Here is a 26,452-nt window from a genome sequence, read left to right as displayed (position 1 = left end):
AAAAAAAAAAAACTGTCCTGTTTTGGAGTAAGAAAAGCTGTTTAATATGGTGATTTGTTAAGCACTAGCAAAAGGTAAACTATCAGTAATAAAATGTCTGTGCATAAATGACAAGAGTCCCATTTTCAGATTTGCTTGTATTAATCCATACATTTACTGCAACGTTTTTGGCCAATGATAACATTTTCCTTCCTTCAAATTTATTCAATAAACTGTTACCTTGACATGTCCACCAAAGGTGTCAAAGTCAAAAAATTCACACTCATTGTTGCTGTAACAGTGGTCCTCCATTTCTCCCATAATAAGAATGTTCCTAGTCAGCACTGCCACTTCAGCCCGCATGTCGACTCCATCCACATCTTCACCTACATGGAGATATTTAGCTTTTCCTACAAAAGGAAATATTACCAAGTCAGTAGTTGGTACTTTGAGAAATATCAATTAAATATTGCTGATAACTGCAATTATCAGTTGACAATATTACAAAATAGTATAGCTGACAAATGGCTCCCCTACATATGCTTGAGGTCAAATTGCTTGACCATCAGTAGACCACAAACAAAAAGATAAATGACATAATGCTGAACACTTTTTTCCACAGGAAACCATTGCCGGTGTGATTTCTAATAGTATGTCAGCAATGATTCATTTCTTTAGAGAAATTCCCCCTTCTTTGAGTTGGTGCAATCATTTAGTTGATAAATATATTATATATGTGTATATATGGTTACCTATCAAAACATCGAATGATCATAACATCTAAACTCAAAACATCAAGACCATAACATCTAAACCTCAAAACATCTAAGTCATAACATCGAATCTCAAAACATTGAAAAATACAAAGCAACTATCAATAAAATCCCACACACTGTTTACTATGTTTCTGCAGGGGGGCAAGCCCCCCTGCACCCCAATGTGGGGGGCTCCACCCCACCGTAAATTAAATATACCAACTCCAAGATTGCACTACAGTGGGGTTACCTAACCCCACTATAGTGTGATCTTGGAACTGGTATATTTAATTTACGGGGGGGGGTGGGGTGCAGGGAGGCTTGCCCCCATGCAGAAACATAGTAAACAGTATGCAAAGTTTTTATTTATAGTTGCTTTGTAGTTTTCAATGTTTTGAGATTTGATGTTATGACTTTTAGATGTTTTGAGATTTAGATGTTATGGTCTTGATGTTTTAAGTTTAGATGTTATGATCATTCGATGTTTTGATAGGTAACTATATATATATATATATATATATATATATATATATATATATATATGCGAGAGAGCGAGAGTTTGGGATTTTTTACCCGTTTGTGTTTTGGCATTGCTTTTTTTTTTTCATTCTTTTGGATTGTCGACTTTCTGAAAGTCAGCATTTCATAGTACAACCCTTACAAACAGCAGGTGCACCATACATGAATGCCATTCTCACAAACACATTTTATGTTTTTTGTAAGAATTTGCACAGCTGAACTAGAAACATTTGTATTGTACCCTCTAGTATACTGGCATTGTGACTTTCATTTTACAAATTTACTAAAATGTTGCATTACATAAAAGTTTCCTATAAGAAAAGACATTTCTTGAAATTAAACTTGCAATTTTAATTTATTTTTCACAGTATAATGTTTATACTGTTAAGTAGCAAATTAAAGACATTGAAATTCTAACATTAAATGTGTCTGTGTTTTTACCTCATACTCCCAGATCGTTAAATAAAATAATAATTACAAAAAATGACTACTGCACCACCATTTTTAGGCTTTTAGTATTATAATAGATTATAATTATGTATGGTATGATCCCAATTATTCTCATTAGGGGTAATATATAATTCTTGACCATGGAATGTGTAAGGCCAATCTATAATCAAATGGAATAGGTTATTTTGAGCACAGCAAGGGAAACTGGTTAGGTTTAAACCAGCCTGTAAGGGCAGCTAGCCTAGTACTTACCTATGAACCTATGAAAAAGTATGAGATTCTAAAATGTTTAAACAACTAAGTGAATTATATCATTTATATACCCACCTGGAAGGCAATGTTATGCTTTCAGGAAGTAAATATGTTGGCATTGGCTAAATAGAAGAAGGTAAAACAAGCAAACACACACACATACATATACATAGATATATCTATATCTATATATATGTATATATATATATATATATATATATATATATATATAATTATATATACAAACACACACACACACACATACATATACATATATATATATATATATATATATATATATATATATATGTGTGTGTGTGTATATATATATATATATATATATATATATATATACATACACACACACACACACACACACACACACACACACACACACACACACACACACACAATATTCATTAATTCTCAGATTATCCCTGTATCTATTTCAGGGACTTGGGTCTCAAGGAATCCGTACTAGCAGTCACTGTGTTAAAGCAAGAGGAACATATTCTGAATAGGATGCCAGTCTATTGTAATATGTATGCAAACTCACATATTGCACAGACAATTTGAGGTGCTGTCAGTTCATTTATTGAATGTACTTACAAGGTGGAAGGAAACCACAGCACCCCCCCCAAATAAAACTTATGTAGCTACAGGAATAGCATGCAGACTATACAGCAGACACCCCAGCTGAGAACTGAACTGGAGAACCTAAAGCTCTGAGGCTGTAACACCACCTACTGCATTATTGTGTGGCACACATGCAGACATATATATTCTTAACATTCTATTACTCATAACTTAGCCAAATGCAAATAAACAAAACAACTTCAAAGTCCAATACAGGGAGATAAACACAGTGCCAGTCTAGCTAAGAGTCCACACACTTAGAACAATAACACAATAATTTAATGCTGCATTAGTTAGTATATGAGTACTTCATCCAAAACAAGCACAATTCAGCAGAGTTTAAAAACAAGACCCTGACATAACTGTTCCTAATGATATCAATAGTAAGAGTATAAACATATCATAGTGTTATTCAGACAGAAGTACTAATCAGTATAAGAAGGCACAGCACTCAAAATATCAAGGATATATTAACACAGTCCTCTTACTTGTAGTCAGTCAAGACCATACTAAGATGAAGATCAGAAAACTTTCAGTCCTGCCAGCACCACAGCCAAGCTGACAGACAGTTCTGCATTTTAAAGTTATACTTCTATTAAAACTGTTTCATGAGGTAAAATGGGTATTTAAGTCTACTGTTTCACAACCACATACAGCCTCATTGCTCACATATGCAGTATTTACATTTCAGTGATTGAAGATCTGTAATGGTGAGGCTAGCTAAGTATAGATGCATACGTCCACACACCACACACACACACACACACACACACACACACACACACACACACACACACACACACACACACACACACACACACACACACACACACACACATCTAGAGTGTATGGATTATGTCACTAATTTATTTCAAAAGAACCAGGTTATGTTAAGTCAATATAACTGAATGGGCTCAAAAACAATCTTATATGGCAGTAAGCCCCCTACACCCAACATTCATTCATCTTTGTCCCCCATGTACCCCTTTAACTAATGGAATTATCTCCACAGAGCATCAGTGTAAGTTAGAAAAAGTCTCAGTGAGAGACCATTTGATTAATCAGGCTCACTGGACTGTGGCTTGATGACTGTGTGTATGTGTGTGTGTGTGTGTGTGTGTGTGTGTGTGTGTGTGTGTGTGTGTGTGTGTGTGTGAGAGTGTCTGCTTGTGCATGAATAAGACACAAAACAAGAAAGATGACACCCCTACCTACAGTGTACAGACATGTACGTGATTGCTGTACATGGCCCTAAACCAAGCAGGGCTCTCCCTCATTGCACAGGTTCTGGTTATTGTGCTGACCTTGTAGGAAAGCACAGCATGCCATGCCATGTGTTGTTGCTGTATCATTGCGCTCTGTCTGGAGAGGCATACTGCATAACCTGCTGTATGGTATTCACAGAAGCACAGCCAAAAAATATTGAATTCAGATAAATAAGTGAATATATAAAGTAAAAGATATGACATGCAACAAAAAGTGATAGTGTCTGGCAATGAACTGAATATTTTTGAGGAGCAGAGTAAAATAGAAAGACTTACAGATATATCACTTTTAAATGATTTTTTTTTTAACTGTGGTCACTTGTTTATTTCATAGAAAATAATTCATAATTACTTATACTGGAAACTCGCCAAGTCAGATCATTTAAATTTTCATTTAGCAGTATGTCTTGTTTTAACCCTATGCAGCTTTCCAGATGTTATCCATACGATCCACATGTTTCCATTATTCCATAAGGATTTATTTGTCTGCTTATGTGGCAAAGCTTAAATATGTGCTATTGCTTAAAAGATCAATGTGACTGCTATGGAAGTGATTTCTAAATTATTCTTCCTGAAAGAACAGCAGACTCCTCATTCCTGATATCCAGATGTTTTTCCATATCAAAAAATATCTCAGTCATAGCCCTTAATCTTGATTGTCATCAACTGCTTTAGCAGCAACTAATGCAATATTTCTAACTAACACCATACAGTGACACCAGAAGCATTGCTATTCACAAGAAGTGCAGCTCGGTTAGGGCAAAGGGGACAGCTACTCCAGGTGCAAGGGGTTAGGCAGAGTGATCAGTAAATGCTGACTGGTATGAGGTGCAGTTACTGTCCAAGCATTCATTTCTAAGCAGGCATTTCTGAATGGAAGTATAGAAACTAATTTTGTTACTGGAGTCAGCACTGTAGTGCTTGCTGTAGCACTTTGTGTATGGCAGAAATTATAGCAAACCACTCACTACGGGTTTTAAAAGCAGAAGAATTATTTTTGGCAGATCATGGATAAATGTATCTGGTGCTGCTCCACAGGTGAGGAGTGCTATATCAGGGAAGGCACCCCTTTTTTCAACATAGAGTAGAAGGGGGTGGGCAGACTGTAGACCAACACAGACAGCTAAAATATGTATACACATATTGGACAATTCAGTGTAGCCAATCAACAAACAAGATTTTAGAAAGTGAGAGAAAAGAAGATTACCAAGAGAAAACTGGAGATGTGCCAGAAGAGGAGCACATAAGACATTGTTAATACTTCTGAATGTGGAGTAAAGCATCATGTGATTGTTACATCATTAAACCTTGACAAGAACCAGCTGAGAACTTCAGATACTATTATTGCTAAAATCACGTGAGAATTCAAGCATTATGGACTTGTTAGAGATAATAAAACTTGAGGTGAAGCCATGAGAAGAGTGGTTAAGATGCTATTATTACTGTTAAAGGTGTAGAGTGAAGCATTGTGGGACTGTTACATAATGAAATCTGGCAAATAGCTAGGAAAGGAATACTTATGACACTGTTAGTGTGGAGTGGAGAATCATGGGACTGTTACATCATGAAACCTGGAATGGAGCTAGGCCAGGAATACTTAAAATACTGTTATTACTGCCAAAGTGTAGAGTGGAGCTCTTATTTACGAGCTTCTGCTAATTATAACATGCAAAATATAGTGTATATTCCTATATGTCAAACATGGTTGGGAGGGTGGCTTAATGGCTAAGGTGTTTGCCTTATAAACACAAGGTGCAGGGTTTGAGTCCCACAAGGGATAATTGGCTAGGTTTGCAAGGCCAGTTAGCTTAGTACTGAACTATGTAATACCTTCTGTATTGGTAAATGTAACAGGAAATTAAAAAAAACATATTGGTGAACATTTTTCTGACATAAAAAGTAAAATACCTACCAATGCACTATATAATCATGTCTTTGATAAAGAAGAAAATTATTTCATTAGATTTTCAGTATTTGAAGTAATAATGACAGTATAACAGGTGGTGATATTTATCTGACTTGATAAAGCATTTTATGGGAAAGCTTGTAGTTTTGGCATATTTTTAACTTGGTGCTATTAAAACTAGATTAAGTTATATCATTGTGTTCTCCTTTTTTGAGCAGCGTTAGATCTTTGATATTTTGCTCATTTAGCTGGTCTTGGAGCTTACCTGCTTGAGCTACCATTTTCTGGAAAAACTGGGGATGTATCAAAAAAAGAAGTACTTAAGACACTGTTATTACTTCTGAATGCAGAGTAGAGCATAATGAAATCTAGAGAGGAACCAGGTGAGTACTTAAGATACTATTATTGATGAAATCAAGTGAGAAGTGAAACATCATGGAATTGTTAGAGCTCATAAAATTTGGGGGGATGGCAGGATAATAGTAGTTTAGATGGTATTATTATTACTAAAGTATAGAATGAAGCATCACAGTACTATTAAATAATGAAATCTGGCATGTAGCCAGGAAAGGAATACTTATGACACTGTTAGTGCGGAGTGGAGCATCATGGGGATGTTACATCATGAAACCTGGAGAGGAGCCAGGACAGGTGTACTTAAAGTACTGTTATTACTGTGAAAGTATAGAGTGGACGGGTGCATCATGGGATTGTTCCATCTGATGAAACCTAATAAGGAGACAGGAAAGAAGTACTTTTAATATTGTCATTTAAAAGAATGTGGAGTGGACCACTTCTAAATGCTTTTGCTGTTGATGTACATAATGATCACCCACTGGGTTCAACACTGCTGCTAAATTTCAAAGTGAGGTGCCCACTGAAATGAGACTGATGCTTCTTATAGAAGTTCAAAGTGGTACATAAGTCAGGTTAGCATTGTCAAAGTACTTCACAGAAAGACATCCGTGAGGATAATGCTGCTCACAGTGTTCACCTGGCACTTGTGAACAACATGGAGCTGCTTCACAGGCTCACACAGGACATACGTGCAGTTAAAGCTGCTGATGCAAACTTCAGACTGAAGCACAGGCTGAAAATCCAATGGGATTCAAAGGGAAGCAAATAGTGTCAGTGCTAATGATGAAATTCTGAGTGGTGTCCCTTTAAGTTGTTGTTAATTCTTCTTGTAGTCAGAGTAGAAGACCCACAGGGTGGGACGCACACAAGTTCAATTAATGATTTGCTGCTGGTGTTTAATTTTACAATAAAGAACAAATGGACCTGGTATTTATACTGAAACTCAGATGACAACAAGTTTGGGACCTTCACTGCCTATGTTATTTGCATTAAAAGCACCCTTGCAATCAATACTACTCACTTTTAAAGCAAAAGGAAACAAGTGTAGAATGTGGTGTAGCTGCTGCACTGTTTAGAGTACAGTATTCATAGGGGTGAGGGCTGTAGCTGCTGCACTGTTTAGAGTACAGTATTCATAGGGGAGAGGGCTGTAGCTGCTGCACTGTTTAGAGTACAGTATTCATAGGGGAGAGGGCTGTAGCTGCTGCACTGTTTAGAGTACAGTATTCATAGGGGTGAGGGCTGTAGCTGCTGCACTGTTTAGAGTACAGTATTCATAGGGGTGAGGGCTGTAGCTGCTGCACTGTTTAGAGTACAGTATTCATAGGGGTGAGGGCTGTAGCTGCTGCACTGTTTAGAGTACAGTATTCATAGGGGTGAGGGCTGTAGCTGCTGCACTGTTTAGAGTACAGTATTCATAGGGGTGAGGGCTGTAGCTGCTGCACTGTTTAGAGTACAGTATTCATAGGGGTGAGGGCTGTCTGTGAATTGTGCTGTCATGCACTGAAAGCAGTCATAGTCAGACGTTGATGAGATTTAGAGTAGAGCCACAGTTTGAATGATGGTGTTGTGAAACTTCAGAGACAAGCATCCATGATGTTAACACTAATGCTATGGGTCTTACAAAATTGTGTTCATGTATGATTATCCTGTCATATATGCCACTCATCTGACTTTAGTGTTACTTTTGTTTGTTTGTTGCTGATATTACCAATCTGCAGCATATGAACTGTTTTTGGTTAGACGTATTTGCCTTTTATTACTGAGCATAAGATAAAGTGACAGATGAGCTTTATATACTGCTGTTGGTCCAGCTACCATCCTAAATGCATTGGCTAGCATATACCCACTAACTCATCATGTCCCACACTGCTGTTTAGGGTAATTAACACATCAGAATTTTTCATCGCCTGTATTTAGAGTTCCCCTGATAACACAAAGTACCACTAAGCAATGATGCCTTGACATTGCTACTTCTATCAGCTTTGTCCTGAAAACTCTGGAGACAAAAGACAGCATGTGATAAAATAAAAACAATGTGCTTATAGTTAACAAAGAGAAATGAAGTAACTACTTCATCTGAACAATTATCTCATTGCTGCGGATTCATTATAAAAATATATCCCTGTGGACCCTGACAGCAAAACAGAACTAGGGACATTTGTTAATTGACAAGTTTTACTCATTGCCTGTAGTCAAACAGCATTTGTTAATAGTTTGTAAAACAAAATCTTGCAGAGTTGAAAAGGAGTGGAAGCAACTTAGAGATGGAGTTTAATAGCTGTTTTTTAACATTATTTCATTTCCACATCAGTGGCTAACTGCAAAGATATGGAGAATAACAACTGTTTCCAGGCAGGCACTAAATAGTTAACCAGACCATTATTTGTCCAGCATTCTTGTCACTGTCACTAGTTCTGTTAATGGTCTATGAGACCAAAATTGTTTCTGCACTGTACTTTACTTCTGAAAAGCCTCATCTATTTAAAGACAACTGCATGTAGTATCTCTTGCCAGCAGTCTTAGTTTCTATTAAATGTACAATAATGTGCATGGAAAAAAGCCTTAAGGGATTGCGAAAGAATTCACCACATTTGATAAACTCCCTATTCCAGATAATTAAGTCAATATTGAAGAACTCTGCATTTCTAAGTATGATATGACGATGCTTACACTGCAGTTTGAAACCATATTAATTATTCTTTTGAGCTTTGTTTTCGCTGGAATTTGCATACTCAGAATTGTACATAGTTTTAACAAAAATAATTTTGTATTTTTAGTCCTTTAATCATTTTCCTCTGGTCGTATTATATTATTTTTCTCTCTGCTGCCCTCAAGAAGATTTTATTTGATATTAGAGTAGACAATCCCAGCTCAAAGATAGATCATCCTCACTGTTGTTTCAATGGGAATAAACCCACCTCTCCCTTCACCCACACAGATACATACATTGCACACATACATGCATGCACAGACAGACATACACACAGAGACTAATGGACACACACACACACACACACACACACACACACACACACACACACACACACACACACACACGCACACACACACACACACACTAATGGACACACATATACATGCATACACACAGACATACACAAAGTCATGCTCACATAGGTGCAGTTTTGGATGACAACTGAAGCACACAGTAAAAGCCCACATGAATAGAAGGTGGACTTTTGGACTCTAAGTTAGGAACTTAACTGGAGAACCAAAAACCTGTAAGACAACAATCCCAGCCTCTGCATACCTATATAGGAATATAACGTGTTGAATAAGTAATGCAACATCAGAGAAGGTTAAAAATTCAGTGGCTAGGAAAACGTTAATACAAATAAATTAAATATATGGTGGAGCAAGAAGTGTGCATAGCTTAATATTCTTTATTTCTGCTACAATGTGGCCACTGGGCTAGGGACAGTTTAAAGATGAAATGTGCGGGGTAAACCAAAGATATTTGAGGCTACATGACTTTTCATTTTGCCGTCAGAATAGTAATGTAGTATGTAAGCATGAATTTATGTATGTACTGTATGTATGTAACATAATACACTGGAAAACCATAACCTATGGGCTCTGAATCTCTAGATGAGGGCATCTCTGCTCGGACAACAAATATCTCCTGACTAGGCTCAATTCTCATAACAGTGCAGATGACTCACTTTACTCAACCTATGTTGTTACAGACTGGAACCCCATCCTATCGACCCTAAAACAAGACAACATTAGCATACACTTCAAACACAACTTGGAACAATCCCTAACTTCCTCATGGCTATGCTTGTACTCCCATCCTGACTAACCAACCTTTCTGTTTCCTCTTCCATTGCCAGTCTCTCTATCAAGCACACTGACTCTTTTACCTTTCTTATCCCTGTGGCTGTCTCTTTTATCTCCACTACTGCTCCTCCAACTAGCCTATATCCTTAATCGTCTGCTACTAATACTCCCTCCTTATCCATCTCATCATCTTAACTATTCACTGTTATCTCAACCTCTCCCCTATCAAACCTTTTTCTACTTATGTCATTCTTGATTATTTCTGCTTATACCCTTCCTCCTCCTCTGTCTTCTCTTCCTGCTCTAGTGGCATCCTTCCTCCTTAATGTCGCTATACATATACTGAACCTCTGCGTGTTATTATTGCTCTTATATCCCCAGATATTACATTTTAACGTCTCTTTGACTTATGTAAAATAATATAACTTCTAAAGTACATGACAAATGTCTGAACTATTGATCTCAATACCACCTGCACAGTAATGACTAAAATATTTAATTTTTATTGTTGTTCATTGTAAATATGTATTTTATGTGGAGCTTTTCTCCCTGAGCCTCCACTGAGAATGGGAATTGTACAAGGTCAGATTTTCCCATTAAACAAGAGAGAAAAGGCAAGCAAGAAAGAAAGAAATAAAGAGGCTGATTGTGAATATGGGCAAGAATGAAAAAGTAGCCTGGCTTTAGCAATAAATGATCAGAAAATCTCAAATCTTGTTCAGAACATGAGCGAGCCAACTGACTGTTCATACTATATGAATATGTGTAAACGATGACTTACTGAAGGAGTAAAATAATTTCAATGCTTCTAGCTCTGCTGCAATGGTTGTGCAACATTATAAAATGAGATTTAGGAATGAAAATGTAAGTAGGGTGTATCAAATATTATACCACTGAGGTTTTGCATATATCAAGATTGGACGAGCTATTCATATTTTAAGTTCATAGCCTCTTTGTCTGTTTTTACTGAATAAGTTCCAAGATTCTTCTCTGCTTATGAATTAGTTCTGTTAACTGGATTGATATGAAACTTTTCTTGCCACTCAATTGTTTCTTTATGAACACTAATTTTGGATACTTGCTATTATGCACCATCCGGCTCTAAAAGATGGAATGTCCACAGAAATTATTTTAATGGTCCTTCTAATGTTTTCTTGTAGACTGAAGGTTGGCCAGCACAGCAGATAAAGTTTACTTTAGCAGACACTTTACTTGACTTCATCATTAGCAGCCCAGTTATGCTGTTGCACTTTGGCTAACACCTTATTGTTATGCAATAGAAATCATCTGGAGCATAGTTAAAGAGGATGGCTGTTCATCTTGGCTTGCAGTTTAGCTAAAGAATAAATGTAAAAAAATATCCACAATTTCCCAGAGCTTGGCATTTACCACAAAACAGATTGACTCACCTAGTTTTTATTTTGTTACCTCACTCTGCAAGGACAATGAGGTCTAGTGGTTAAGACATTTAAACTTGAGATTCAAAAAAAGTGTAGGTTGAAATCACGTCCTAAGCAGTGACCCAGCACTTCACACCCACATTATGTTTATGTAAAACATTCAGACAGATGAGTGGCAGAGGCATATGAGAGGAAGTTAATGTTTACTTCTTCTCAGGAAAAAAAAAATCAAAGTGAATCTAAATAAGAACATACTTTACCTGCTACTCTGATCTGGTTTTCTAAGCATGCTCGGCATGGCAGTAACTGGAATTCTTCAGCCTGGTACATAGAATAATCGGTACTGGCAACAACAATAGTGTCTCCAGCCCGCCACGTTCTGACATCATCTGCCAGTTCCAGAATGGTGCTGTTCACATTGGTGTCAATAGCGATTGTAACTTTAGGTCTCTCTTTAAAAAAACACACACATAGAAAATCAAGCTGGAAAAATGAAAATGAGTTAACAAACAGTACATTTTAGACAATCAGTGATGCTAACTAGAGCTTATTGTTACTTGCGAATATGCTGATATGTTGTTCCTCTGTATCACTAAATCTGTTCATTATTATGTTTTAGTTTACCTACAGTTACAAACTAAGTAACAAAAAATAAAACAAGTTTGTTCTAATTTATGCGGGAGTCTTTTGGGGTTATCAGTGATGTTTTTCACTGTACATTGATTTGCTTTATATCTGATCCCATGATAATTCTGACCTCTGGCCCTAGCTATGCAGTCCTGCCTACTGGCTAACATATTCTTCCATTAATTTGGCATGCCATATGATCCATGCGGGGTTCCTCTCTTTCAAGCACTGATCTGTATATGGTAGGCCCATAGTTATAAAGTAATGGAAGAGATGGGTGCCAATAAGTAGCTGCCATAAGTATCTTACTACATACAGCCAAACTTGTGGTTTATAGCCCTGCCTTCCCCCATATTCTTGAGTGCGGTGATGTCAATGTAGTGGTGCACACTTGTGTGATACCCTGCTTAGGATGCCATTGCCAGTGTGTGAGTCATTGTCTGAGAGCACATTCACCTAGGACTATCCAACAGCCACTGATAGAAGGTAAATCCCCCACTTAGGGAAATCAGTTAATCAAAACTGGTCACAGTCGACATAGTTGAGTACACTCCATGTGTCAGTGGACCATCTGTTCCAACTGGCTTTCCACTGACCCACGGAAACTTAAGAGACTCCATGTAAGCCGTCTCTTTTTCAGCACCCAACGTCATGTGCATTTCATTCTTAGTAACCTCCCCACCCAACACACAGTTTGCAGACTTTGCTGTAAAGTATAGTACATACTGCAAAATACAGTTGTGCAGGAACTTATCAATAATACTACATGCTGAAGTGAATCACTGCTGTAATAGTTCACCTGCCACTCTCCAGTCTGACTTCTAGAACTTAGCACCCTTCTTCCTATTGGCTGGATGGATCCCCTTTCAAGTGTGATACCATCATGCCTCATGATAAAAAATGCAACTGCATGTGTTATCTTTAGTTCTTTTATACCCCAAATTCTACACCCCATATTTGGATCATTGGCATTGAGCTATCTCAGGCAAGACACTACTAGACATACCCCAGTGGCAGAGTGCTGGGGTGGGGTGGAGGGGCAAGAGTATCAAGAATCTGAGCTACATCAGTCTATTCAGACCTAAACAGGCCTGAGGCACAGTGAAGGAAAGGAAGAGGACGGTTATAAAGAAAAAGAGAGTACTCCACCTCAGCCCCTAAATTCCTATGGGAAAATCAGGAGAAGGTTTGAAGGAAACTTTTACTGCAAACAGTGTTCTAATCAAATGTTAACTGTTATAGAAAATTCCTTCACAGCTGTACTGTACTTTTTTGTATGGATCACTGTTGCAGTAGCAATGATTGCTGGGATGCTTCCATGAGCTCACAATATATAGAAGGTTGATGTGTTGGTTGGCATGGACTGCAGTCAGCTCTGCAAGATGTCCAAGGTAAAACATCTTCTTGATTGAATGAAAATTCATATCTGTAATGCTTAAAAATGGTAAAGACTGAGTAGCAGATGGCTGCTTCTAGAATAGCCTGGATAGTCTATCTCCCTAGGGAAGTATACATTATCTTTTATGCTGGGGGATCTACCATACCCTTTCTGTTTCTTCCCTGATATAAATAACAAAAGAAAACATAGTGAAGCACACATTTAGAGAATGCCTGTTTGGAAACTAGTTTTCCTCCTTTATTCTGGCTACAAAGGACACAGTGCTGGTCAGAAGACCTAACCAGCAAGATTAAAGCGGCCATCAAAGCGCTGAAACTTCACTTCTTTGTCAACAATCTATGATGGAAGAACTATTTAAAAAGACAAAGTCACACTGGGGAGACTGATTCTGTTTGCCTTGTGATAAACAATCACTCAGGCTGCTGCTGCCCAAGCCTAGACACCTGTGTCAAACCACATTCTTTTTTTTTCACACCTTGAAGGGCTACAGAGGGAGGTGAAGAAAAGATCACTGGTACCTAAACTTGCATTATCTTACTTATTTTGAAGTAAATATGGAAATAGGTATGATGGCACAATAAGACTAATAAACTCCCCCCCCACCTCCGGTCCCCCGGCCCATGTAATTAAAGGGTTTGCTCTAAAATCTCAGTCTTTTATGGCTACCCATACTGTGAAGAATGTGTCAGATTTGTGAGTCAATATTTAAAAAGATCATACGGATGGTCAATGGCCAAATCACACCTGGGGACAAAAAAAAAGACATATTGGAAAAAACAGTGCTTGCTGTCCTGAAACAATTCATTCTTAGAAAATAACCTACTGTGTTTGGTTTCTCTTTTACCAAAACCCCCTTGTGTTGAGAAATATCTATTATGCACATACCATCCTTAATGCAGAGGAAACGGACTTTGTAGTTGTGACAAATTCCATTTGACTGGTCCTGATTCCGACACACAAATCCATAATGCCTGTCATATTTGTAGAATATTTCACCTGTTGAATTAGCTAACACTCCTTCATGGGTTGCTGCCTACAAAAGGAAGGCAAATTACAGAAAGACATGTCAAGAAAAAGTGATCAAATTTATTGGTTTACCCAATATTGATATATCAACTTTCTGAAAATAAATCGAGTAACAGATGTAGACAAGAACATTCTGAGATAAACAAATAGTACTCCAAATTAGAAAAAAAAGCATACTTTGCACAGACTGGGCTACAGTAGTTACTCAGTGCATTCACTATAGTAGCCCTAAGCTCTGCCATCTTTAAATACTCCCAGTTATTGTGTAAAAGAAAACATGAATTGGCATGTCTATAATGAACTTCTGAACGTATGCTGTGGTGACTGATACCCTGGTAAATAATAACTTAACAAATGACTTAAGGGTCATTTTAGGACCCCACTGACAACACTCTATTATTCAGTGCATAGTATATCTGAACAGTTTCCATGATATTATCTGTGTGGGAAACATTCATGCAGGTGATAACCTGTTTATGTCCATTTTCTCTGTACATTATGTTATATAGCATATAAATAAACAAATCCATTATAAGTAACATAAACCAACTGACAAAGATAGCTTTGACAGTGGAATGTGTTTAGTAAATCAGATGACTATATAATGGGTGGTTACATTCTGCATTCGTTACATATGGGACCTGTGGAACAGTTGTCATGTTACAACGCTCATTGTAAAAGACTGCCTGTGCAGTATGTTAAACAATAGCACTAGTATGCTGAAAAGAATACAGGAGCTGAAGCTTTGCATTTCTCAAAAAGTAAAATGTGGATCTAACTGTGACTGCAATACAGTCTACTGTTTATTGTTTTGTTATGTTCACACAGTACTAAAATCAGCAGCTTTCGAAACGCTGTTGTGCTGCTAAAACTGTAGCAATATGTTATACTAGAAAGATGATTGTTTCATTCTTTTATCTTGTACCAAAGATATGGCAATGGACTTCTGATAGACTATCACATTTTTTCTGTACAGACAGCTGATCATAGGGTTTACTGATAACTTCCACATTAATCAATTTACTCATATGCCAGCTTGCAGCTGCTCAACATAACTCCTTGCCCAGAAAATCAGTGACTCCATTGGCAAAATAATATTTGGTCTCAGGTGTACTGCAATTCTAAATGTTCAGTGGAAAGTTTGTAGGATAACTAGCAGCTATTTCAAACTGTTACTACTTTATTTTTATATAGCCTGTTTTAAATCATCAATGGGTGCAAACATGTATGGGCACTACTATGCTTACACCATCCATTCATATATGATCACAACCACATCTTCTTGTAACCAGTCCTTTAAGCTGTTAGTACCATACCCCTGAAGTGACCATTGCCACTCTTCCCCCTCATCCAAGAAACGAGAGTTGATCCGGAACAGTTTCCCCTCTTTTGTGACCTTCTAGTACCCAGGATACCATCCAGTCCCATATCACTGGTAAAACAGGTAAACACAATTTCTATAGGGCAATGCATTTATAAGGCTAACAGGGTATGAATTCCACTGCAAAACATAGTACAGAGCAGAATGTCGATAGACAGTAGACAGATTAACAGTGAATGGGTTCCACTGCAAAACATAGTACAGAGCAGAATGTCGATAGACAGTAGACAGATTAACAGTGAATGGGTTCCACTGCAAAACATAGTACAGAGCAGAATGTCGATAGACAGTAGACAGATTAACAGTGAATGGGTTCCACTGCAAAACATAGTACAGAGCAGAATGTCGATAGACAGTAGACAGATTAACAGTGAATGGGTTCCACTGCAAAACATAGTACAGAGCAGAATGTCGATAGACAGTAGACAGATTAACAGTGAATGGGTTCCACTGCAAAACATAGTACAGAGCAGAATGTCGATAGACAGTAGACAGATTAACAGTGAATGGGTTCCACTGCAGAACAGAGCTCAGAGCAGAATGTTGATAGACAGCGAATGGGCTCCTCTGCAGAATATAGTGCAAAACAGAATGTCGCTAGACAGACTGACAGTAAATGGGTTCCACTGCAGAACCTAGTGCAGAGAAGAATGTCGATAGACAGACTAACAGTGAATAGGTTCCACTGCAGAACACAGCAAAGAGCAGAATGTCAATAGACAGACTAACAGTGAATAGGTTCCACTGCAAAACATAGTACAGAGCAGAATGTTGATAGACAGTAGACAGATTAACAGTGAATGGGTTCCACTGCAGAACAGAGCTCAGAGCAGAATGTTGCTAGACAGCGAATGGGCTCCTCTGCAGAATATAGTGTAGAACAGAATGTCGCTAGACAGACTAACAGTAAATGGGTTCCACTGCAGAACCTAGTGCAGAGAAGAATGTCGATAGACAGACTAACAGTGAATAGGTTCCCATGCAGAACATAGCACAGAGCAGAATGTCGATAGACAGACTAACAGCGAATGGGTTTCACTGCAGAATATAGTGCAGAGCAGAATGTTTGAGTTGCCACTAACTAGGCATAGTATTTAACAAATTAGTATGGTGATATGTACAAACCTATGGAGCATACTCAATAGAGGTTTCACTATAATACTGAAAGAAACAATATGTATGGATAATGATAAAAGAACAGATACTATTTTGGGACATATGCTTTCCTGTGCTCATAACAAAATTCCTCTGAATGGTGCATTTATGCTGGTATTTAATTTAATGCATCTTCAAGAATTTCTCATTTGGCAAAAAGAACTATAGAAAAACCCTCACTTCTAATTGCCAATCAATAATACATTTTTCAATATAATTGCCTTCAAATATATATCATCAGGTCCAGCTTTGCCACCGCTGGAGATAAGTACTGAATAAGGAGCGACATTCACTTCATTTCCAGAGCTTTCCTGTGAGACAGAAATGAAAAGTGTCATGGAGAACACAAGAGGGGACAAAGAAAACCAGCCAGGAAAATCTGTTGCCCAATACTTGACAAAAATAAAAAAAGAACACAGAGGGATGATGGAAAACTATCTGATCACTGGGAAACTCTAAAGTCATAAAGTAATTGTAAATAGACATGAGAGCAATGTGGACTAAAGACACCTAGACCGTTCCAATAGTGCAGTAGGAGCAACAGCCCTAATAAAAAATAATTTACAGTCATACTTAAATATGCTGTCAGTATATAACCCCATATGAGCTACAGAAGGAGACAATTCTGGGTAGATTGCAGATGCTAAGAAACGTTTGAGAAATTACAAACGGATACCAGGAAATAAGCAAAGGAATGAAGGGAGAGAGAGGAAGGATCCTTTTGAGCACGACTGTTTTGAAAAAGCAGTGCTAGCAGTAGAATTTGAAGGTTAGCAAGAGTTTAACTCCACTGCCTGCTGACTAAAACATCTTGTAAGATAATTTACTTTATATTTTCAAATGTTCCTCTGTATCTTTCTCTGTTTTTTTTTTTTTAGAATTTGCAAGGGCATTCTGCCTCTGAAACATATGTACTAACCACTGTGTTACCCTAGCCTACCTGGCATGGCTGTTGAAGTAAAAAAAGCTGAACTTGCAGTCATATTTAGTCAGTACAAGGGCTCCATTATACGCCAAAGCTGACATTTATTTTCAATGCTGTATATGTGCAGACACTGGAAACTGGGTGCAAAAACAGCATTCATCCTGTCCCTGTAGTTTGTTGCTTACCTCTATTTCTATGGGATTCCAACAGATTTTGCCAGGATTAGATGCTCTAAGATCTGACAGTTTTTCCCAGTCACCAGATCCTCTCTCATCATCTCTGCTAAACCACTCTGTCCAAGCTGCATCTAAATTAAAAAAAATAAATAAAACAATAAATAAAAGTATTAGTCACAATTTTATTCATATATACCTTATCTACATTTTGAAAAGTGAATAATTCTGTGTCTTTCTTTCTTAGAAACCATAATATGTTGCCATCAGAAAAGGCCATGTGCTCAATCCATACTGTAACTATTTCTTTTTCATCTGTTCCATGGGATAATATCTGAATATAATTGGTTTTCTATGATTTGTCTCTAGTCCCTCAACATCCCTATCACCATGTCAGCCAAGAAATTCACAATGACATTTTGGACAGTGACAGATGAGGCCGTCTATTGTGAAGTATTTTCTGCTGCACTTTACTTTCTTGCAGGAAGTAATAATATTATTTTGAAATTTGCACTCAGTTATTCATATTTTCTCTAGTATCTATCTTTAAACATATGGGCAGTTTTTTGCCATTTTATTTATTTATTGATAATGGTATTGATTGGCATTTGATTACCCGGAAACTCCGACTAGGTAGAAGTTCATTTTCAGCGGGGTCCCAAACATTTTAAGAACAATAATTTTACAGTCTTCAAAAATAAAACAAAACATCTGCAGTTCAAATAATTATAACAAATTAGATATAATATAAAGACATTGGTTAAGAATCAATACAGGGTGTATAACATCATTTAATATTTAGAGAAATTTTAGACAGTTTGTAGAGAAAGTAAAGTTATGTATATTTATGTATATGACTTTCAGTGTATCTCCTAAATGAAAACATACATCTTAACCTCTTATTGCAGTAAGTCTAGACAAATACAAAATAATGGGGGGGGGGTTACAAAGGTCCAAAATAGGAACTTTTTTTAATACTGCTCTTAGAAAGTTGATAGAATGACAGGTTTTGCATTAGCATGAATTTTCTAAAGAGTATTATGTCTGAAACTTAAATGTCTGGCATTATTTAGTGACTTCAGTCCTCAATAATTTCCAACAGAACCACACATTTTATGAGGAACAGACCTAAAATAAGAGACAAAAATCTGAACATTCTGCAAAAATCAGGATAGTTGAGAGGTGTGAAAGAAAACAACTACCATCTTCTGCATGAATACAAGGCTTATATTTATTTATTTTTTTTCTGTAGGATAAAGCACTCAGACTTATTATGACTTCAAGGAAGTCAATGTTTAATGGACAAAAATATACATTTCAAATTATTTTAAGGCTTTAATGACCATGCACTATCATATCTGATAACTAAATGGCAAAGTAATGTTTATTTTTAATAAGTTGAAGTTCCCTCATATTTTAGTTAATACATTGTTTCAAAAGTATTCCTCATTGTTTCAAAGTTATTCTAAAGTACTAGCCTGTAAAGTATTCCTGCAATATTTTTTAAGAAAGACCTGCAAAATACAGGACATGCAAACCTAGTCAAGGAATCATTTTATTTAATAGTTAGGCACAATACCATGACTTTGTGGCACAAAAACATGAAGCCCTGACTGCAACCCAGACAACATCGATTTCAGTAGCAGCTTGTCTGCTGGAGAAACCAGTAAGGAGAGACACTGGAGTGATGCAGCTCATATCTACTCGCCCATTCTGGGGAGGGGGTAGTGCTGTGGTTAACCAGAGCACACACATTTCCCTACTAATCAGTGAGTGAGCATTGTAATCAAACCTGGCATAATGAAGCATGCACGTGACACCAAGCTGACATCGCAAGGTCTGATCTGCGTATATGCAGCAGACACTAGAGTATTGGTAAGCAGGGAAAATTAACTTCTTTTGTCTAAACAGACATTTAAGTTTCTGGAACAGGATGAAAATGCTAAAGAATATAACAATGATTCTGTAAATTCTAGTTTAATTAGGACTTGTACTGTTGGCTTTATTTGTTTAGCTTGCATAACGCACATGGATTAGTCTCCAAAATGAAAAAAAAAAACTTTCTTATATATAAAGAGGTCAAAATAGGCAAGACCACCTCCACTAAGAGGCCAGTCACTAGCGAAGTCACTCAGGAATCAGTACTGTTCCCACTCATTTTGGCATCTATTTCTCTGAAATGGAGGCAAATGTTAAAGGGGTATGGCTGACTATGCTTGCACATACTTGCAAGCTGGGGATTATCATCGACTCCCCTGCAGACACCAGCATTATTCAAGAAGGCCTATCTCTGACTAGGAAATGGTGCCAAAGCCTTGGTCTTAAACTCGATGCTAAGAAATGCATAATTGTACTCTTTGGGAAGTCAACCATCCTGGCAAATTACAATGCTGATAATATGCCCCTAAGAGTGGATCTAGTGGTCAGGCATCTGGAGCTGCAAGTAGACAGTAACCTTAATTTCAACCGCCACGTCACCACAGTGATGAGGAAATCCTTTTATGTTGCGCAGCTTGTAAGTAAGGGCATGGCATCTAGGTCCAAAGAAGTTATTATTCCACTTTACTTTGCCCTTATTAGACCAATCAAATAGTACAATGATCCCTTTAGTATGTACCTGACCAGGCATATGCAACAACTAGAGCAATCTCAGTGATTCCTCACAAAAAGAATACAAGGTGTAACAAACCAGCCTTATACAGAGTGTTTTAAAGCTCTTTCCCTGTACTCAGTCTCCTATAGATTGCTGAGGGATGATCTACACCTGGCTTACAAGGTGTCTGCAAACCCCACACTTATGAATCTCTTACATATTCGCAAGTCAAAGAGTACCAGAGATACAAGGTGTAGGGACCTAAATTTTGTCTGTGACTTAAACAAAGCATGCTGGAGAGACAGATATATGTCCCAGAGACTGACCTTCCTATGGAACAGACCTCCCATCCATATGAAGCTGAGTTTGTACTCAGTTTAAGTACAATCTAGACCAGTGGATATGGAATAGGAAATTTACACTTGGCCTGGCACCCGTTTCCCTTATTGACCAAAGCAGCTTATAAATGCCCGGCCCTCAATGTCCTACTTGGATACAGGACATCATTATTCTTTTGGGAAAACTTGGCTAGGCTTAGAAAGGCCAACTGGGTCATTAGCCTAGTAACAGTCTATGAATATATATTGAATACAATCACATACACACACACACACACAAATATATATATATATATATATATATATATATATATATATATATATATAATAACTTTCTTATACAGGAATCTAGCTATAAAAAAGGTTCTAATGTGGATATCACTGTTATCAACAAGAATTCTCAGCATGGGAGCCTACAAAACTATAATGGAAAATTTGCTGAAAGCTTTGGAAGCTGTAACATGCTTTGTGATTTGTGACCATATCAAAACCTGCTATATTTTAATAGTGCCTTTGTTTTATGCAGCTCTTTCAGTTTCAAGATGTGCCATATACTAAAAATGGCATCCTCTATGAGAAGTCGATGCATAACCTATGGACAGCAGACTCAAACTATATACTCAAGGAGACTGTGGATGACACAAAGAAAAAAAAAATGTGCATGGGGGTCAAGCTCACTACTGCTCTCCTTGTGGGGAAGACAGCCAATGACAGCCCCATTTATTTATATATAATAATGATATAGTCACACTTCGGTGAGGAAAAGACACAGACTCCGTAAGCGTGAAAAAGTGCTCTCTGATAGTGTAGTATAGCAAATAATGCTAAACCATTCAAGGAATGCTCAATTGAGGCAGCCAGGATTTGGGAAACAACACTCAGCAGGATAGTATTAGTCAAACAGGTGATCTCCCTTAAATGTGTGCTTGATCTGAGCATACAGTGGTACTATGTTAATAGCAACACTTGAGACAATGGTTCATCTTTTTTGTGCATCTGTATCAGAGAGCTTGACTTCTGCATGTACAACATAAGAGATAAAGCAGATGGAAAACTGGACTTAAATATGCAGTTGTAGATCTGAGTTATTGTTCGACAATTTGAATTACTTAGCAACCACAAGAACTTGCAAGTTTGTCGTTAAGTCTGAATACTTATCTTTTGTTGTTTATTCTGCATGGACAACTAGATGGGAAACAGTGTTCCCATAAAATATTTTGAAGAAAATATATTGACTTGCGCTATATGCCATTACAAGGCTGCAGTCTCAGTAGGACAGACTTGTGTCCTGCACTACTTCATCATCAGTGTCTGATCTTTAGTGATTGATAGCTGTCTGTCAGATGCAAACTCATCCTGAAAAGCTTAACTTAACAAGTCATGGTTGTTAAAAGCAATAATCATCTTCAGAAATTTTCATGGTAGTGACTTCCTAATATAATTTATTTTAATTACACCTTTTTCTTTCATTTCTTTTCATTTGCTTGTTATCTTAGAAATGCGTTTCATTCCAAATATTTCATGCATTTAGGTTGATTGTTAGTGACAAAATATGCCTGTCAGCTGAGGTTTAAATTTAATAAATACATTGCTTGTTTTGAAAAGTTTTTGTGCTCTTCACTGTCTAAGTAGAATAAGTATATTAATTATTTTCATGATATCATGAGGGTGGTATAAAGCAGTCAATACTATAGTTACTTGCAGCAAGGCCATAACACATATTAGATTGCAGTATTACTGATGTGGGCAGTAATTACGGCACCATAACACCATTATGTCTACAGCTCCTATTATTAGTTTCTTTATTATTCCTTTGCTCATATTTTGATACAACTCTATCATTTGTAATGGACTCAGTGCATTGCATTGCTGCAGTAGACTTCCTTTCATAGTACTATGTGGTTTTCTGGTAAAATGAGGTATTAAATGCACATGTATTGAAAGGAAGGATATGCGTCACAAACCCATCTATATTCTGTTGTTGTAACAAGTAAAGAACTGGGAACATTCATATATACATGATGCCTTGCAATATAATGAAGATTCAGTGAAATATAAAAGAAGTATAGACAACATATCATATGTCTGATTCTCATTTATACCATGTGTGTATTGTTCTACTCTCAGCAAGTCATGTTGTCACAGCTGCAATATACCTATTGCACACAGGGGCCGTACATGGTTCATGCTGAGAATGAAACTAGAAAGAGTTAATTATACAGTCTATAACAGAACATAATGTTTCAGTGCTTCCAGTACAGTATTTGCAACATAGTTTTGGCTACCGCGTACTTTGTAATCTCACTGAGATTATAAGAAGCGAGCACAATAAATCCATTCCTCCCTACGTGTAATGTTAATTCAGAAAGTCAGTCTTAGTGCTTCCTTAGCCTGAGGGAGCATAATAATACACAGAGGGATAATGGGACTGTTTTACAAGGTTTGTAACTTACGATCTGTTTATATCTGTTTCTCTAACTTCCTGACAGTGAAAAGGCAGTAGTATGCAATTATTACTGGAAACATACTTAGGAAATATTTAAGTGCATTGCCATCCTGCTTATAATGTTATATTTTAAACATAACAAAGAAACTGTCATGAGAAAGAAGAAATACTAACAAGCTAGAAAATGAATCATTGCTTTTTACAATATAGATTAGGGTTATTTCTTAACTATAAAACTGGACATGCACATAGCAATTGTAATACAAATGTTTAATTTCTCCTCCAGAATTAATAAGGATTTTCTTACCTTGGAACCATTCACTTGTTGAAGAAACAGTAAAAGGTTCCCCAATGTCAGCTTGGAAAACTTTGAATACCTTGGCTACAGCATTTCTTCCATCTGTTTAAAAGAGAAAAGTCTGTCACTTTGGCATAGGACAAGAATAAGAAACCATCTTAAAGCAACTTCAACAAATAACATTTTCTTTAGAAAATATGTATGCACACATTAAAAATAAGCATATTAAACAAATGTCTTCCAATAAAAATGAAATATAATAATTTTATAATGGTTGCCAACAAAAACTCGGCATCATAAATGCACTATGAGATTATTATCATAGTGACTGCACAATAGATATTTCACACATATACACATACACCCTGATTTGAATATATAGAATAGAAAGTGGTGCACTAGACATGATTGACACATCTGCAGCTTTATATCTAGCTGGAAAATCCACCTCATATAGGCAGAAGAAAACTGACTTTCACTGCTTTCCAACAGAAAGGTATAACTGGAAAACACAGCGACTCCATAGTAATGCATTAAGATGTCTAGATTAATGGGAATAGCTATGGTCGGGTACATTAATAAAACTGATAACAGTTCCATGCATAAGTGATCCAGTAAAAGAGACTCATATGCACTGTTTATATGAAACAGGAACGTGAGGCATCTCGGATATGACCGACTTTAAGCAGCTTTCTGTCTAGTTTAGTGCTGCAGCACTTAGCTACAACAATGAATAGACATATGGGAAATCACTTCCGAAACATTAATATTTCACTTATTTGGAGGGAGGCTAGCATAGTCTGACTGGTGTTACCAGCTCTGAAGTAACTTAGCTACAACAATGAATAGACATATGGGAAATCACTTCCGAAACATTAATATTTCACTTATTTGGAGGGAGGCTAGCATAGTCTGACTGGTGTTACCAGCTCTGAAGTAACTTAGCTACAACAATGAATAGACATATGGGAAATCACTTCCGGAACATTAATATTTCACTTATTTGGGGGGAGGCTAGCATAGTCTGACTGGTGTTACCAGCTCTGAAGTAACTTAGCTACAACAATGAATAGACAGACATATGGGAAATCACTTCCGAAACATTAATATTTCACTTATTTGGAGGGAGGCTAGCATAGTCTGACTGGTGTTACCAGCTCTGAAGTAACTTAGCTACAACAATGAATAGACATATGGGAAATCACTTCCGAAACATTAATATTTCACTTATTTGGAGGGAGGCTAGCATAGTCTGACTGGTGTTACCAGCTCTGAAGTAGAAGGAAAAAGATGAGGGTTGCAGCTGCTCCGAGGCCCCTGGTAATGGCATGGACACATCCATGTAGAGATCGATAGCCGAATAAATAGATACTTTGGAGATTTTCTGTTTTGCTGAAATCTTCATCTCAGGATGCAAATAAGTCTATCAAGCTGTTGTGCAGAAATAAGTGATGTGTATAGTATGCATGCTGTTGACGTAACAATTGCCTCAGCCTGTAAGAAGATGGAGCAGAGCAAATATACAGCAATGCCTGGGCCAGTAGCTCACTTATTCATTTAAAAATAAGTCAGAATTATGATTCACAAAGGGCACAGGATATAAGAAAGAGTCTTTGAGAAAACCTTATTTAAATTCAGTGCTGAGCTTGTTCTTAAGATGTTAGCCAGACATTTCATCATACAGCCATCCTACTTTAAAAAACTGTGCATCAGTCTAAAGGTGTCGTACCTACTGAAGCAATGGTGTGAGTACCATTTATATGGTCAGATGTGAAAATACCACTTATTAGGTTGACTGATTCAAAGTGAGTACCATTTATATGGTCAGATGTGAAAATACCACTTATTAGGTTGACAGATTCAAAGATGGATTTCAACCACAAACTGCAATGTTTTGTTTTTCATGAGGGCATGCTGCATGTTTTGTTTTTCATGAGGGCATGCTGCATGTTTTGTTTTTCATGAGGGCATGCTGCATGTTTTGTTTTTCATGAGGGCATGCTGCATGTTTTGTTTTCATGAGGGCATGCTGCATGTTTTGTTTTTCATGAGGGCATGCTGCATGTTTTGTTTTTCATGAGGGCATGCTGCATGTTTTGTTTTTCATGAGGGCATGCTGCTTCTGAGTTAGTACATGTGTATATATACACTTGTCGGACAAAAGGTGACATTTTTTGCTTCATGTTGGATTCAATAACTTCATTTTGTCAACCAGTTTTGTTGAGCAATAAATGCTAAAAGAATGTCATTTGTACCCACCTAACAGGACCCATGACAGAGATCCAATGTTTTGTGATGGTAAGAAATGCAAGTTGAGTACTTTGTGGGAGACCATTAAAGAGTAGGGAATGGGAATATGTTCTTTTTCTTCTGTTGTATGATCTAGGAGTTGGTATATATAATTAGCAGAGGGTATGGGAGAGCAGCCTCCCCACATAAAATGTGCGGGGGGGGGGGCTTGCCCCCTCTGCAAAAAACATCACAAAACTTTTATAGTATAAAACCTTTATACATGTGTGCGTTCTGGGCTATGTGCACAGCCTGCATTAGACAGCCTTTCTCTATTAGATCTGCAAGATATTACATTTTGTGGTCTCCTCCAGTACTTGGCTGTGTGGGATAAGCTTATTTTCAACAAGAATGAGCTTTTTCAGTCATTTAAATTGTTTTTGCTCACATTATTTCTTATATCTTGTACTTGTTTAGAAATGTTTCTCACCACATTCATTAACATTCTGGTTTCGATGTTTATATAGATATAATTAATATTT

At 37.1% G+C, this 26,452-nt stretch overlaps 1 protein-coding gene across 2 annotated transcripts in view; it reads right to left on the bottom strand.

Moving 5' to 3' along the window:
- The window catches only part of LOC122807038 (cell migration inducing hyaluronidase 1), a 378,711-nt gene that overhangs the window by 91,196 nt on the left and 261,063 nt on the right, over positions 1-26,452 (bottom strand). For both annotated transcript variants that reach the window (XM_044077939.1, XM_044077938.1), the window contains exons 8-12: positions 23,691-23,783; positions 18,019-18,140; positions 14,232-14,379; positions 11,581-11,772; positions 220-389 (exon numbers count right to left, since the gene is read on the bottom strand). In XM_044077939.1, the coding sequence (XP_043933874.1) occupies positions 220-389; positions 11,581-11,772; positions 14,232-14,379; positions 18,019-18,140; positions 23,691-23,783 (725 nt within the window). The remainder of the gene's footprint in view (positions 1-219; positions 390-11,580; positions 11,773-14,231; positions 14,380-18,018; positions 18,141-23,690; positions 23,784-26,452) is intronic.

This window comes from Protopterus annectens, chromosome 7.part0, assembly GCF_019279795.1.
Source record: "Protopterus annectens isolate FY-2018-M chromosome 7.part0, PAN1.0, whole genome shotgun sequence".
NCBI classification, from domain to species: domain Eukaryota; kingdom Metazoa; phylum Chordata; order Ceratodontiformes; family Protopteridae; genus Protopterus; species Protopterus annectens.
This window is presented reverse-complemented; position numbering and strand designations above follow the sequence as displayed.